At 37.9% G+C, this 13,851-nt stretch overlaps 1 protein-coding gene across 2 annotated transcripts; it reads left to right on the top strand.

Moving 5' to 3' along the window:
- The first annotated feature begins 3,643 nt into the window (after positions 1–3,643).
- Positions 3,644–12,433, top strand: kmt5b (lysine methyltransferase 5B). 2 transcript variants are annotated; one of them, XM_077248859.1, is made up of 10 exons: positions 3,644–4,054; positions 4,954–5,271; positions 5,386–5,533; positions 5,616–5,781; positions 7,282–7,391; positions 7,479–7,645; positions 7,758–7,777; positions 7,966–8,102; positions 9,658–9,857; positions 9,951–12,433. In XM_077248859.1, exons 2-10 carry the CDS (start codon positions 5,118–5,120, stop codon positions 11,279–11,281), a joined length of 2,433 nt encoding a protein of 810 aa, XP_077104974.1. In that variant the 5' UTR covers positions 3,644–4,054; positions 4,954–5,117; the 3' UTR covers positions 11,282–12,433. The 2 variants fall into 2 exon arrangements, with proteins under 2 accessions (XP_077104974.1, XP_077104975.1); XM_077248860.1 differs by lacking the exon at positions 3,644–4,054 and adding an exon at positions 4,108–4,590.
- Positions 12,434–13,851: the final 1,418 nt, after the last annotated feature.

The following is a 13,851-nucleotide window of genomic DNA, read 5'->3' as shown; positions in this document are numbered from 1 at the left end:
ATACAAAAAAAGTCAACCTTCAAATAATTATGTTCAGTTATGCACTCAATACTTGGACGGGAATCCTTTTGCAGAAATGACTGCTTCAATGCGGCGTGGCATGGAGGCAATCACCCTGTGGCACTGCTGAGGTGTTATGGAGGCCCAGGATGCTTCGATAGCGGCCTTAAGCTCATCCAGAGTGTTGGGTCTTGCGTCTCTCAACTTTCTCTTCACAATATCCCACATATTCTCTATGGGGTTCAGGTCAGGAGAGTTGGCAGGCCAATTGAGCACAGTAATACCATGGTCAGTAAACCATTTACCAGTGGTTTTGGCACTGTGAGCAGGAGCCAGGTCGTGCTGAAAAATGAAATCTTCATCTCCATAAAGCTTTTCAGCAGATGGAAGCATGAAGTACTCCAAAATCTCCTGATAGCTAGCTGCATTTACCCTGCCCTTGATAAAACACAGTGGACCAACACCAGCAGCTGACACGGCACCCCAGACCATCACTGACTGTGGGTACTTGACACTGGACTTTAGGCATTTTGGCATTTCCTTCTCCCCAGTCTTCCTCCAGACTCCGGCACCTTGATTTCCGAATGACATGCAAAATTTGCTTTCATCCGAAAAAAGTACTTTGGACCACTGAGCAACAGTCCAATGCTGCTTCTCTGTAGCCCAGGTCAGGCGCTTCTGCCGCTGTTTCTGGTTCAAAAGTGGCTTGACCTGGGGAATGCGGCACCTGTAGCCCATTTCCTGCACACGCCTGTGCACGGTGGCTCTGGATGTTTCTACTCCAGACTCAGTCCACTGCTTCCGCAGGTCCCCAAGGTCTGGAATCGGTCCTTCTCCACAATCTTCCTCAGGGTCCGGTCACCTCTTCTCGTTGTGCAGCGTTTTTTGCCACACTTTTTCCTTCCCACAGACTTCCCACTGAGGTGCCTTGATACAGCACTCCGGGAACAGCCTATTTGTTCAGAAATTTCTTTCTGTGTCTTACCCTCTTGCTTGAGGGTGTCAATGATGGCCTCCAGGACAGCCGTCAGGTCGGCAGTCTTACCCAAGATTGCGGTTTTGAGTAATGAAACAGGCTGGGAGTTTTTAAAAGCCTCAGGAATCTTTTGCAGGTGTTTAGAGTTAATTAGTTGATTCAGATGATTAGGTTAATAGCTCGTTTAGAGACCCTTTTCATGATATGCTAATTTTTTGAGATAGGAATTTTGGGTTTTCATGAGCTGTATTCCAAAATCATCAGTATTAAAACAATAAAAGACCTGAAATATTTCAGTTGGTGTGCAATGAATCTAAAATATATGAAAGTTTAATTTTTATCATTACATTATGGAAAATAATGAACTTTATCACAATATGCTAATTTTTTGAGAAGGACCTGTATTGTTGACATTTCTGACTACACTTACTTTTCAATTTGATTTATGAAAGAAATCGTTTAGACTGGTTTTGTGATCCGGATCTTATTTTTTATTAATACTAATTAGACTTCGCTGACATAGGCTTTTTCAGATGGCTACATCCACCATAACTACTTTTCTTTTCTTTTTTTTCTTAAAAAAAAGGGTTGTTTATCACACTGATTTGAGTAGAATAATCTTAATACCATATTGAAATGAAAAAACAAAGAGAAAGAAAATATATTCCATTCTTTGTTATCAACAACATGAAGTGCATAAGGATAAATTTTACATTACTTCAGGGTTACCCTAGACTAGGGTTCATGATGGAACTGCAGGGGTTCCTAAGTTTAATGAAAAGCTATTAAGTATTTAAATCATACATTATTTTAATTAAAATAAATCATAAATCAAAATAAAACTACTAAAAAATATTTTTGTTGTTCGCATGCATGTCATGTGACCATTAACCGACATCAGAGACATTTTTTATTGTCTTAATTTTATTATTGACCTAACTTACCAATTAAAATCTCAGGGGGTACTTAAAGTAAATATATTAGGTCAAAGACATTTCAGCTGACAAAAAAGTTGGGGAATCCCTGCATTGCATGTAAATATAAAATTATGTGAATTTGTAAATTTTAATGTGTTTGAAAGACAAAAGCCTTCCAAAGACATTAATGCATAGTTAAATAACTAAATGAAACTGTGTGATAATTCAAATAATGATTAATGTGTGAATCAGGAGTTGATTAGATATGCAATGTGCAAAGTGAGTAAGTAAGTAAAATGTATTTATACAGCACTTTTCACAAACAAGGTCACAAAGTGCTTTACAATGTGCATAGATAATAAAACATAGTAGAAAAAAACAAATAAAATAAAATAAAAAATACAAAGACCAAAGACAGATTACACAAAAGCTAACCTGAACAAGTGTCTTCACTTGTGCCTTAAAACTGTCCACATTCTCAGCAAACCTAATGCTGGTTGGCAGAGTGGTTGGCAGAGCATTCCAGAGTCTGGGTGCCATAGCGGCAAAGGCTCTATCCCAAAAAAGTCAAATGATTTCTAAATCCAGTGATCATATGCTGTGTGGGTCTCAGTTTTCAGGCATAGACTCACATTTCCTGGTCTGTGTGTGCAGTTCCACAAACCTGGAAGACCTTCTAAATATATCCAAGTAGCCTAGGTGTTTTTAGAAAGGAAAATTTGAAAGATAAAAAAGTAATAGTGAGAATCAAAGAATTATGAATATTTGTCTGCCATTGTGAGAATAACATGTAATCATGTATTCAATAAAAAAGTCTATTTACAAGTATTTTAAAACGTAATATAATCTAATTACAAGTAGACTTAATTTTTGGAATCTGATTACGTAATCCAGATGACATGTAATCAGTTACTACCCAGCTCATATACACTGTATGCAATTTGTGTTATTAAAAGGTCATAATTTTGCATACTCAATATTTTCCTGTAAATTGAAAATGTTGAACCTCTGTTTATTACAAGCAAAACTTGTATTCTTCAACACTGGGGAAAATGCAGAAAGACCAATTTTTAAACAATGTTGTCTTATTGTTTGGCTCTTGAAAATTCACATATAAGGGAAAACCTGAACAACTTTATAGGATTTTTGAAGGAATCTGACCCGAACAGTCTGTCTTTTGTGTTACCTGGCTGAAAACTCTTCACAATAATGATATCAATGTAGCCAATGTTCATAAAGGCATACACCTATGTTGCATGTGCATTGGTGTTTTTAATTTTTTGTTTCTTTTAATGTGTGGTCTATTTGTAATTTTATTTTGTCTGGTTCTCTTTATTATTCTTTAGTGTTCATATTTCAATCAATAAAGTAAGGTGTCCAACTCATCAAAACGTCATAACTGACTCATGCACAACACTCACAAGCTATTGGCCATATTTTCACTATGGGCTGCAAAAAAGTAGTGTAGCCTATACATAAATGTATTTGTTTAAACAAAGATAAAGGAAGTGACCTATACAATATATGTTTACATATTTCAGAAAAGTTTACAATACAAAACACACAATGAGAGACACTTTACATTGTCTTAACTATTATAATTTCAGCCAGCGGTTATAATTTTTCCTGGCTATGTGCACAAGAATACTTTGTTTTTCACTATTCCATATAACTGCACAAATAATTAATTCTAGGGGTTGCGAGATTAAAAGTTAGAGCAGAAAAGTGTGCATTTGTGAGAGGCTATGGTGCGGTGGGATGCTGTTGCTGCTCTACGGAAACACAAGCGCACTGATCGAGCCGCAAGTGCACATTTAAAGGGGTACAACAACAACGCTGTCTTTGTATACATCTGAGTTTGTCGAGGCGTTTATAGCTCTTCATCAACACCTAGTCCCATTTTCTTTGTGCGACAGTATTATACGGACAGTTTGAGAGATAGAAAGAAGCAGTGAGCGTCAAAGTAGGGCCGATAATTCAAACATTTTGGGTCTATTTCTTTCTGAGGCGGCTCGGTTGTCCTGTCGTCTCTGTTGATCTGGAAACGGACGCCATCTTGAATTTTAATGCAAAAAATTCGGACAATCTTTCGGCAATATGTCATTTTTGGATTGCATTGGACTTTGGTGATGGACACGCTTTGACGCAGAAGGGGGAATACGTGAGTATCTAAAGTACTGCTTGTATATGGTAACCGAGATCACTCCTGCTCAGGGCTTTTCCGGGTGTCGCCTAGCAATCTCGCAGTTAGCTACACATAAGGCCCAGTGTGATACTCCTAATTATTATCGTTTAAAGTCAACATCTTAAAAAATATATTCACTGGAATGAAACTTACGGGGCGTAATCATGGTCGTATTTCGATTATTACTGTACTAGAATATTCGCCAGGAACTCTGTTATAGATTTTTTTGCCCTGCCGGTTTGGCAAGTCTCATTGTTTGGTTAGCTCGATGCTAAGCTAGGTTGCATTCATCGAATGTTTACGTTCACCGCCAATGTACGGGTTTTAGCCGCACATAAAGTGAATTAACTCGTTAAGTCATTTTATTACCCCCAACCTTGCGTTTCGGTTCACTATAGCGGTATTTTGGGCGCTTAAACTCCAATCGGCGTGTTAATGTGGTTTGTGTTGGGATTTAAATACACCGACGCTTACATTGGAGTGTTTTAGCCACAGCAGAGAAGTATACTGATGTAAGTTATAAACTAAATTATAGACAAACAATTAATTATATGAATTATTGGTCGATGTGACAGTATTTGAAAGACTATCTCAATTGTGAATTCTAGATTTGTAGTTTAATTCAAGGCAGCTCTTGTTATTTCCAACTGCAGCCAGGGGGTGGCGCTCTATACTAAAGCATATTTGAAAAGTAATCAATACCTCACAAAACACTTCAGACTTTTTAAATGAACTGCATGCTGATCATGAAAGCAACCACAATTATTTGTGTTGTAATTATGTTTGACTAATAAATACTGACTCTATAATTTTTTTTACAAATAAATGTATATGTTAATAAGCATTTTAAATTAATAATCTGTTATTTTATCTAGGTGAAGTAACATCTGAAGAAACTAGTTTCATCCGGAGTACCCTGGCAGATAAGACGACAGATCAGGCTTCAGCCCAGTTGTTGCTGTCTCCTTATTGAATGGTTTCTCACAAGCACACAGAAGCTCAATGCGCCTTCTCCAGAACGCCAGCTGGTATGAAGTAGATGGGAGAATCCAAGAACATGGTGCTGAATGGCAGGAGACATGGCAGCAAGTTCTCCAGTAATCAGCCCGTAAGCAAGTCCAGGCTGCAAAACACACAGAGATCCCATCTTCGTCAACGCAAGGGCTCCCCAAGTGGCAGAAGATGCAGTCGACGTAAGTTCCTTGCAAGCCATAACACAGATTACTTGTTTTTTCAAACTCATTCAACTACTAATGCATCATCTTAATCCCATCCTTAATGGTTATTAATGCCAAATATTCAAACAGGTTGTGGTGGGGCGCCCCCTGAGGCAGAAAGGCGCCATGTCCCCTCATCGGGAATGACTGCCAAGGAGCTGTGTGAATATGATGATCTGAGCACTAGTTTGATCCTGGATCCTTACCTTGGCTTCCAGACCCACAAGATGAACACTAGGTTTGTGTTTCCAGCTAGGTACATTTTCAGGGTCTGCAGTCATTAAGCTTGTCTTTCATATTGATGTGATTCTCCTTTTTAGGTTTCGGCCAATTAAAGGTCGGCAAGGGGAGCTGAGGGAGATCATTGAGCGTTTTAAGAAGCATGACAACCTGGAAAAAGCTTTTCAGGCTCTGACCTCTGGAGATTGGACGAGACATCATTTCTTCAACAAGACCAAGTCCCAGGAGAAGCTGTTCAAAGCACATGTAAATCATATATTTGGAAAGATCTCAATTCATGATTTCTACTACATGTTGATGATCATTTAACAATATTTTTTTTCCATTCATGCCCCGGCAGGTTTATAATATTAATATGTGTAGACCATTTAAATTCTTTATACATATTAATATTAAATGCAATTAGTGTTGTCAAAAATATCGCTATTTCGATATGTGTCGATACTGAAATGTCGGAAACTGTTCCAATACTCTGATACACCGACACCAGCAGCTCGTTCGTTCTTCTCTCCGACGCCGAATTGAAAGTTTGACACGCACACGAAAAAGTTCCTCTCACTCACTCGTCTCATTCACTCCGGTTGAAGAGTGCGTGTATTGGTCATAATCTTACTCGTTCCCGCAGGTTTCGTGCTCACACCAAAAGCACGTGCACCACTGATCTATATAAGAGGCACTCTTATAAAGCCGCTTCCCCAACAGCTCGCGAGAACCAAATTTACCTCCTTTCCGTGGCTTATTGCGCTTAAACGGTTAAACATATGCAAAATTGTCTAAATGCTCGACTTTTTGAGTATTATAACAGGAAGTAGTTGAAGAAACGCATGTTATGTAACAGTATATTAGATCTGTGCATAAGCTCTTAAAGTGACTGCAGCCTATTAAACTGTCATGTTAGTCAAACACATGTCTGTCATGTTAGTCAAAATAACTGTTTTAACTTTAATTGTAAGCATTAATCTGTATTTAATTTTTACAATAAAAACTATCCAGTGCTATTTTACATTTGATTACTCTCATTTATTACTTGAATACTACTTTAAGCGATGTTTTTCATTTGCCTTTTTATTGTTTTGTATTTGTTTGTGGTATTATTTGCAATTTGTTTTTGTTCTTATTTTATTACTGACTGTTTACTTGTCTTTTTTTTGTAAATGTAGTTCGACGATTCAAATAAAGCCTCCCTGTTCCGTGAGTAAGATATTTAAAAAAAATTACGCAAATTTATCAAAGATAAATTATCTGTATGGCGGTATATATGTTAGTTTTCCCCATGGTATCGAAAATTATATCGAATATTGATATTTTTCATGGTATCGTATCGAAGTTGGAAATTCCAGTATTGTGACAACACTAAATGAAAAGCTTGATTGCTTAATATTTGATCAAAAGAATATTAACATTTAATATTTGTTTATTTGCTTCAAACTTTTGAATCAGTTTTATATGTAATATTTAAATATTAATATAGTTTAATATTTCATGATGACATTATTAATAAACATTTTACTATTTTTGTGTAAATTTTTGCTCCAAATGCTTAATTACATTGTAAATGTTTTTTAATGGCAATTTTAATATTAAATGTAATATCTAAACAATGTTTATTTAATATTTATTTCCTGTGAATATTAGTATCAATATATCATGATTAAATGAATATATGTTTGTTTACCCTTTGTTTATACATATTTGCTCCAAATATTTATGAAATGTTTACACTTTTTTTTCTCTCATATCCCACAGGTGTTTGTTTACCTGCGCATGTTTGCTTCAGACAGTGGCTTTGAGATCCTTCCTTGCAATCGCTACTCCTCTGAGCAAAACGGAGCCAAAATTGTAGCAACAAAAGATTGGTGAGTTAGCGTTTTCATATAATCAGATCATCAACTTAATTTGCTGCTAGTTTTCATCATATATTCGTACCACTGTGCACATTACAGGAAAAGGAATGATAAAATCGAGCATCTTGTGGGCTGCATTGCTGAGTTGTCTCCCAGTGAAGAGAGGATGTTGCTTCGACACGGAGAGAATGATTTCAGTGTCATGTACTCTACACGCAAAAACTGCGCGCAACTCTGGCTGGGACCTGCGGCTTTTATTAACCATGGTATTTCTCTTCTGGATTTTGAACAGTCACCCATGATCGTTAAATTCTAAAATGATCCTACGGTGACTTTTTGTAGGAAATTTAAGGTGTTTTTTCTTAATTGTTTTTACAGATTGCCGGCCAAACTGCAAGGTAAGTACATATGAGGCTGGACTCAAAAATGAAGATTAACTTGGATTAACCTATAATCGGGAAATAAAATTTTGCTGATGTACGGTGTTTGTTGCAGTTTGTGTCTGGGCTCAAAAATGAAGACTTACTTGAAGATTAACCGATAAACGAGAAAATGACATTTTGCTGATGTGCGGTGTTTGTTACAGTTTGTGTCAACAGGCCGAGATACCGCCTGTGTGAAGGTTCTGCGGGACATTGAACCAGGGGAAGAGATCTCCTGTTACTATGGAGATGGATTCTTTGGAGAAAACAATGAATTCTGTGAATGCTATACTTGTGAAAGGTATCATGTGCTTTCTCACGTCTCTTTTAGTGCAGTGGTTAGGAATGGATGACTACAACAGCATTTTGTGTTGTGTTTTGATAATATTCTATAAACCGTTAGAATTAAGTTAAGTTCGGTTGAAATAATGCTTAGTTCAGTAGTTTAAACATTATATTCTCTCTCCAAATATTTAAATATTAACATTTAAATGTTTGTTCAATTAAAAATGAATCGATTTAAATTGATTTTTTTTGTTGCAATATGACATTTTTGGATTTATAAGCTTTATTAAATAGTAATATTTTATTATTATATTATTAATATTTGTCTTATTTGTTTCAAATGGTTAAATAATAATATATGTTAATATTAATAATTTTCATATTATTGCTCAATATTTAATGATAACATTAATATTTTACAATTTGTTTATACATGTTCTTTCCAAATACTTGAATATTAACATTTAAATATTACTTTAAACATTTATTTAATGTAAATAAAATGTAATATCACTTTTAATGTGTACATACAAATATTAAATTTAATATTTAAACATTAAATGTTTTTTTTCTTATAATTCTATATTTATTTGCTTTTAAATATTAATACTTAAAGGGATAGTTCACCCAAAAAGGAAAATTCTGTCAGTATTTACTCACCCTCATGTTGTTCCAACCCCGTAAGACCTTCGTTCATCTTCGGAACACGAATTAAGATATTTTTGATGAAATCTGAGAGCTGGATCACTCCATACTAGTCCATAGGCTTCTAGAGGGATTGAAACTTGCCGTCCTCGAAAAGTTATTGAAGACATCGTTAAAATAGTCCAAGTGACTACAGTGGCTCAATATTAAGTTTATCAAGCGACGAGAATACTTTTTGTGTGCACAAACAAACATAAATAACGACTTTATTTCAACTATTCATTTCCTTCTCTTTGGGCCTCTAGTCAGTTAAACTAGTGTAATTGCGTAGAGCTACGTCACACGTAGGCTCACTATTGGGCGACGCTGGTCATGTGGGTGATGCGTGTGACGTACAACAACAGATCATGGGCTGTTAAACTAGTGAACTGACTCGAGGCCCAGAGAGAAGGAAATGAATAGTTGAAATAAAGTCGTTATTTTTGTTTGTTTTGCGCACAAAAAGTATTCTCGTCGCTTGATAAACTTAAGATTGAGCCACTGTAGTCACTTGGACTATTTTAACGCTGTCTTTAATAAGTTTTCGAGGCCGGCAAGTTCAATCCCTCAATAAGCCAATGGACTAGTATGGAGGAGTGATCCAGCTCTCCGATTTCATCAAAAATATCTTAATTCGTGTTCCGAAGATGAACGAAGGTCTTACGGGGTTGGAACAACATGAGGGTGAGTAATTACTGACAGAATTTTCATTTTTGGGTGAACTATCCCTTTAATGTAGTATTTAATATTAAAATAATAATATTAACATTTTTATTCAGCTTTTAACAATAAAATGAATATGTGATATTTTACTGTTTGCTTATGTATATTTGCTCCAAATATCTATTTATTGAATGTAATGCCTAACAATAAGATTTTTCTTTTAGACGTGGCACTGGAGCTTTTAAGTCGAAAGCAGGGTTGCCCGTGGAGACTCCGGTGATCAATAGTAAGTACGGCCTCAGAGAGACAGACAAGCGTCTGAACAGACTAAAGAAGCTGGGGGAAAGTTGCAGGAACTCTGACAGCCAGTCAGTCAGCTCCAATGCAGATGCAGACTCTCAGGAACCAACCACTGTACAAACATGTGAGAGACCTGTAATACTAGACGTTTGATACTAATAATGCTGTTAGAGCTAATGTTCATCAGATCTATTCTCTTCCTTTCATGTTTCTCCAGCATTACGTAAGAGGACTTCGCAGTCCTGTGTCAAAAAGCACGGAGAAGCAAAGGCTGGAACAAGGCAAACTCTGTCAAGCACTCCTTCTTCTACCTCATCCTCAAAACGAAGTCAAACGAATATTTCAAGTTTACCAAAGAGACTTAAGTCAAAGCCCTCACAGCCTTTGTCTAAAGGAAGACGACGGTGTCGAGGCGTATGGACAAAAGCCTCTAGTCGAGTGAACGCAAGTGGGAATCTCAAGGAGCCCTCGAGACGAGACACGGACAGACGCAGTTCTGGAGGCAAAGGCAGTGTAGCACGATCATCAGAAAACAATCAGAGCTCTTCGAAGGGTGCTTCCCTGTGCAAGGACAGCATACTTTGCCCCTACAGAACTCGTAGGTCCACGAGGACCTCTCTCAGTGCTCAGGGGTCTGACGGCACGCAGGCATCAAGTCAGCCGTTTAGCCCGGGTGTAGTCTTCAAGTCAGAGCCTGGAGAGCTCATCCCTGTGACACCTGCGCACCAGATGAACACCCCTAGTTTGGAGACCAGCTGTCCTAAGAAAGGGACGTGTCCTAGACGCAGGAGGACGGTGAAACAGGAAGACGCCGGCTCCTATGGTGAGTCCTTCCTCCAGGAAGGCGTACCTGACCTGCGGCACGTGGTTCGGGCTGCGGATGTAGCAGACTGTGGGAAAGTAGTGCTCGGCCTGCCGGACCGCCACCAGCACTACAACGGCTCGGCTAAAAGCAGCAAGGCTCTCCGCCGAGGCAAGGGCAAGAAGAAGCGGCAGATCACGCGTTACGACGCTCAGCTGATTCTGCAGAACAACTCAGGCATCCCCAAGATAACACTACGCCGCCGTCGAGACAGCAGCAGCAGTAAGAACGAGGCCAGAGAGAGCAACTCTTCGAGCTCCTCCAAAATCAGCATCAAGTTCAGCAAAGAGCACGAGAAGGACAGGAGCAGCTCGTACGTGGCCAAACTGAACAACGGCTACAGCCACAGCTCCCACAGCAGCTCCACCAAGCTCAAGATCCAACTGAAGCGGGAGGAAGACGGCACCGGTTTGCATCGCGCTTACCCGGAGGACGTCACCTTGGGCATCGTGAAGCGAGAAGGGGGGGATGTTTTGGATCACAAGGCGGCCACTCAGGTAGGTCAGAACATGGAAGTGGAATCGCTGTCCTCTGAGGACGAGGAAGAGGACTACTTTGATAACGAGGATGATTTCATCCCGCTCCCACCAGCAAAACGTCTGCGTCTCATCGTGGGCAAAGATTCCATAGACATTGACATTTCCTCTAGACGACGAGAAGATCAGTCCCTCAGACTCAATGCATAAGCTGTGTAAATATCCATTGTCTCAATCATGTTCATTTTGAACATATGTAATTTAAATAGAAAATGCAAAATGTACAATTAAATCATGGCAAAATATCTTTCTTTACATTTAGTGATGGCACTTCTTTTTTTCCTCACAATGATTATAAATATTGTAGAAAGTGTACAGGTTATGTATGAATTCTATCCAAGTCTGATAACGTGCATATGTTTGTCCAGCTTAACTGTTTTATTCCATAAACCTCTTGGCTTTGTTTGCAAGACGTTAATCCATTTGGGAAACGTATGCATGGTTTCACCTCAAAAGGTTGACACTTGATGTTTCAACAACAGTGTTCCCATGCACAAGAATCACGTGTCTGTCACTCGCTCCTCAGCTTGATCTGGCTAAAGGGAATCGTTGAGCAAACAATGTGCAGAGGAGCTCAAATTTATACAGATCTCTCCGCTTTTTTTGTATCAAAATCCTTTTTATCATGTGTCGGATTTTTTGGCCATGGAAGGCCGTGGTGCTCATTGTGGTGGCCTGGTGCTGGTCCTGGTCCATTAAGATATTGGACTATTGAATAATTATTCTGTGAACGTCAGACCCCTTTTGTGTGACCTTGGAAGTCCATAGAGAAGCGTGCCTACGGATAAAAGTCCGCAAGGGATGAGTTGTACTGAAACGTCATTAATCAAGAATCTGTTTTTCTGAGTCATGCTCATTGTGGTATTCAGTACATCTAATTGACTTTGTGGCTTTGTGTGCATTTTGTGCTCTGCCGAAAAATGATAAAAATGGACAAAAAAATATGCTAAGGTTTTCAACGCTGTTGTTTGTGTTTCCATTGTTGACCCTAAGTAGGCAGCTGCCATATTAGGCTATTTTTATTTGTACCTTTTTTTTCCCTATCTTTTCTTTTATTATATACTTTACATTCTGTAGTGTCAAAAGTCTGCCATCTGTGGGCTTAAAGGAGCTTCTTATCCTAATGATCACAAAACTCCTATGGTCTCAAGCTTACAAACTGACTCTTAAAAGCATCATGACAGTAACAATGTAGGATGTATACATAATCTGGGGGCATACTGTTCACTCTGTATATTCTGGGACTTGTTTTTATTTAACTGTTTTAAGTACTTGAAAACTATAAAACTCATTTTCAAGATATTTTATTGTCTTATGTCATTATTAGATGTACTATATTCTTCTGCCCGAATGGGAATCAATGGCACATAGGAAATGATTAAATTAAATCTCTTTTCATAGGGTTATAACTTTTGAACACCTTGATCTAGAAAATGTAAACAACTTCTACTCATACTGGTCACATTCAACATCTTATATGAAGACTCCATTACAGTAGCGGCCATTTAGAAAAGTACAGTGGCTATTACGTTTATTCGCTACTCCTTCAAATTTTGTTCAATTCTTACGAAAATTGTCTCAGATGAACTCTGGACCGAGGCGCACAGAAATGACGGAACAGATTTTTTTATTCCTCTTTGTTCGAAAGTTATGATGTCGTCAACTTAAAGTCGAACCAAAATAGTTTCTGAGGCTAGCACTCGGTCAAACCATGCCAAATTTGGGAACAGCGCCACCTACATGTCATGAGAAAAATTGCTATTTTTGCTAATAACTTTTGAACAGTTTCTCAGAAAATCATACAGGGCCCGTACTGCTTCTTGAAGCTATATTTTCATTTTATTTCCATGTTGCTGATTCACATTCAGGGGGCGGTTGCATAAACTGCTATGACTAGTCTAACAAGTTATTCATCCATTTTTTTCTTTAAGAATGTTCGTGATTTATTTTAAAAGTCAGTTACATTAAAACATTGATTGGCCTCATTTGATACCAAACAGTAAGACTGTTTACCCTAACTAACTGCTACTTGGTTAGACTATTTCTTTAAAGGGATAGTTAACCCAAAAATGAAAATTCTTTCAATAATTACTCACCCTCATGCCAGTAAATTCAATCTGTTCATCATATAAAGTGATAGCGTCTCTACGCTCAATTAATATTAATTAGTTTTACGATCTCTTTATGCACTTTTTGAAGCATTACAATTTTTGAGGAATAGAAATCTCTCCGATTTCATAAAATATATTTTATTTGTTTTCTGAAGCTAAACGAAAGACATACGGGGTTGGAACGGCATGAGGGTGAGTAAATGATGACATAATTTTTATTTTTGGGTGAACTATCCCTTTAATTCGAATGCTCAAAGTTAGCTGCCGTCTTGTTTCCAATCAAATGTTGTGTTCATGATTCATACTTTCCCGTCAAGGTCATGTGTCTACAGAGGACCGCTGTCCGAACTCTACTCTAGGATCGCAAATGGTTTACAACCAGGCACGAGACGTGCGGAAAGACACGTCTGAACCGCATCGCAACCCTCTTTTTGGTCATAAACCTAGGCTATATAGGCTAAGAATATAGGCTAAATAAAAGCTAGTATAGGCATATTATTTTTTATTTTTAGCTGGCAGAAAGTATGATTTAAAAGTTCTGAAGTTCTTGAGGTCGTGGCAATTATTCTGTTATTACATAAAACAAACCCTTTGTCAAATGACAAAATT

The sequence above is a fragment of the Siphateles boraxobius genome, unplaced genomic scaffold, assembly GCF_051911475.1.
Source record: "Siphateles boraxobius isolate OS27281-9 unplaced genomic scaffold, OSU_SipBor_1 31, whole genome shotgun sequence".
Classification (NCBI taxonomy): domain Eukaryota; kingdom Metazoa; phylum Chordata; class Actinopteri; order Cypriniformes; family Leuciscidae; genus Siphateles; species Siphateles boraxobius.
Note: the sequence above shows the minus strand (reverse complement) of the source record. Positions and strands in the feature narration are given on the sequence as shown.